The sequence below is a fragment of the Eurypyga helias genome, unplaced genomic scaffold, assembly GCF_000690775.1.
Source record: "Eurypyga helias isolate BGI_N326 unplaced genomic scaffold, ASM69077v1 scaffold31133, whole genome shotgun sequence".
Classification (NCBI taxonomy): Eukaryota; Metazoa; Chordata; class Aves; order Eurypygiformes; family Eurypygidae; genus Eurypyga; species Eurypyga helias.
In genome coordinates this window covers 1-2436 of record NW_010239746.1, presented here as the reverse complement: position 1 = coordinate 2436, position 2436 = coordinate 1, and the positions used below count along the sequence as shown (strand labels likewise).

General features: G+C 62.4%; 1 protein-coding gene across 1 annotated transcript in view; it reads right to left on the bottom strand.

Annotated features, from left to right (window-relative positions):
- The window catches only part of LOC104507091 (PH and SEC7 domain-containing protein 1-like), a gene marked incomplete at its 5' end in the record, with an annotated part of 2791 nt that extends 391 nt beyond the window's left edge, over positions 1–2400 (bottom strand). Inside the window, 5 exons of the mRNA XM_010148263.1 lie at positions 23–199; positions 404–547; positions 1164–1308; positions 1640–1797; positions 2335–2400. Of these exons, the coding sequence (XP_010146565.1) occupies positions 23–199; positions 404–547; positions 1164–1308; positions 1640–1797; positions 2335–2400 (690 nt within the window). The remainder of the gene's footprint in view (positions 1–22; positions 200–403; positions 548–1163; positions 1309–1639; positions 1798–2334) is intronic.
- Positions 2401–2436: the final 36 nt, after the last annotated feature.

Here is a 2436-nt window from a genome sequence, read left to right as displayed (position 1 = left end):
GCTCCGAGACTTTGCGCTTCACCTTGGGGGCCGTGCCGGATGGCTCCGCGTTGAGCGAAGGGCTGGAGCGGGATTTTTTCAGGCCATCGTCCTCCCCGCCCACTGCGTCAAAGAGGGTGGACTCGAACGCTGCCAGGTCCTCGGAGCCAGCCTTCAGTTTGGCCCGCAGCAGCATGGCGTAGGTGCCATAGCGGGATTTCTGGGGGGCACAGTGCAGGAGAGAGGGGTTGGCAAGCTGGGCACTGCCCCTCGGCCAGCATCCCTGGGTGAGGGGGGTGATCACGGTCCCGCAGCACGGCAGCGGCACAGTGCGATTCAGCAGATGGGGAGGGTCCCATCACTCAGGATGGCCAAGTGGGTAGGGGCAAGGGACTGGGGGCACAGTGGGGGTCTCCCAGCTCACCTCAAACTCCAGGTACTCTTCCTTCTGCTTCAGCTCTTCGTACTCCTTGCCCTTCACCTTCTTCTCAGGCAGCGAGGAGCGATGCTCCAGCAGCTCCGCTGACATAGTCTTGAACTTGGTCTCATGGCTCTTCACCTGCTCCTCCTGGGGAAGGGTGGCACCACATCAGTGCCCCACTCTGCCCTCTGTTCTCCCCCACACCTCCTGTGAGCTGTCCAGGGACAGAACAGGTTTTTCCCTGCCTAAGTCCAGCCAGGATCACAGATTCTGCTCCTGGTTTTGGCTGCTTTCTTTTAAAATAGCAGGCAAAAGCACAGGCCCTGGGGGGCAATCTGCTCCTGCCTCATGGGGGGCTGGCTGCAATCTTAAAGCAGAATAATATAATCCCCTCTAAAACTAGGCTGGTGGGGTTTTTTTAATCCTTTCTGCTCTATGAATAACTGCCCTGGCACACGCGAGCGGCAGCTAATCCCCCTGGCCGGTCGCCCTTCAAGGTCCCGGCCTTGGCAGGACCCTGCAAGCTGCGGTGTGGGACCACGTTCTCTGCCACGGTCTGGCTCCATCACGTGTCTCCCATCTCCGCTACCAGGAACAAAACCTCGCTGCCCACCCCCAGCCCTGCTCCAGGTCCCCCCAGCCACACTCCCTCAGCCTTGTACCCCGCGGGGAGGCAGCCTGATGTGTGGCACCACCTAGGTCCCTCCATGGGGGACAGTGCCACCAGCAGCGCCAGGGGTCTGCCCCCCACGCCACGGCCCACCTGGGACAGCCTGGTGCAGGAGCTGGGCAGCAGCGGGCGGCTGAACTTCTTCTGGGAGCCGATGGCTGCAGGGAAGGGGGGTGCGGAGAACATGGCTGCCACCACGTTGATGCGCGTGATCCACGAGTGCATCTGTTCGGGGTTCCTGGGGAGAAAGGCCAAAGCACAGATGGGCTTGAAGTGGCACTGCCTGTGTCACAGGCAGAGGAACCTGCCCTGCAGGTGAGATCCAGGTCCCCCAGGCCTGGGTTGGCCAGCCACGGCACCTGGGGCTCTGTCCCCAGCAACTCAGGCCACCACGAGCCTATCGGGGCGAGAAGGAGAGGAGCTGGGCAAAGCACAGCGCTGACACCAGGTCCTGTCCCTTCCAGAAAGGGCCAGGACCGGAGACAGCTTTTTCATACCACCCTCCGCCCCAGCTGGAGGAGCCCCTGCACCCCAGCATGGGGCCCAGCCAGTGACCCTGGTGAACTCACTGTGCTTGGAAGAGGAAGACCCTCCAGTCAGCTGTCCTGAGGTAGAAGACATTGGGTCGCTTGCTGTAGTCAGACGCCCGCGTGGCAAGGGAATGGTGGATGCTAATGGCGTTCTTCAGCTCCTCTTCCGCCAGCGCCTTCCCTGGCTTATACTCCTCCTGTGAACCACGGGGTGTTTCAGAGCCAGCTTAGGGATGCACCCCACCCTAAGTCAGCTCTACCAGGCTGTGGGGACTGCAGGCGAGTGTTTGAAGTGGTGGTGCTCGGACATCACCCTCCACCGGGCTGCAGGCTCTGCTCCCAGCTCGTGCCATACCCACAGGGTGAGGCTGCACACCGTGGGTGCATGGGCTTGGCAACAGTTCCCCACCCCCTGGCAGCTGGGCAGTGTGTGTCTGCAGGAGACTGCATTTGCAGCCCCATCCCCTCTCAGGCAAAGGCCCAAGTGCCTCCTCTCTGCGCAGCCAAGCAGGGCCTTGGGTCGGCAGCCGCTTTCTCTGCCCAAGCTGAGCCTGAGCACCCCGGGAAGAGATGCCACCAGGTCCCCACGCAACCGCTCCGGCAGGCATGATGCTGAGTCTGTGTAGGCCAGGCTCTGCAATGCCGTGCGCTGTAGCCCCCCTCCCACTGCTGTGGGAACTGACGTGACCTCCCCCTGGGTTGGGGACGATCCCACTCCCTGGTGAGGAGCCTACCTTCTGCAGGTAGAGAATCATCCCCTTCAGGATGGCGTGGAAGGGCTTCCAGCCGCGCTTCCCTCGGGGCGCTGCGGGGAGGAAAGAGCAGCCCAGACATCA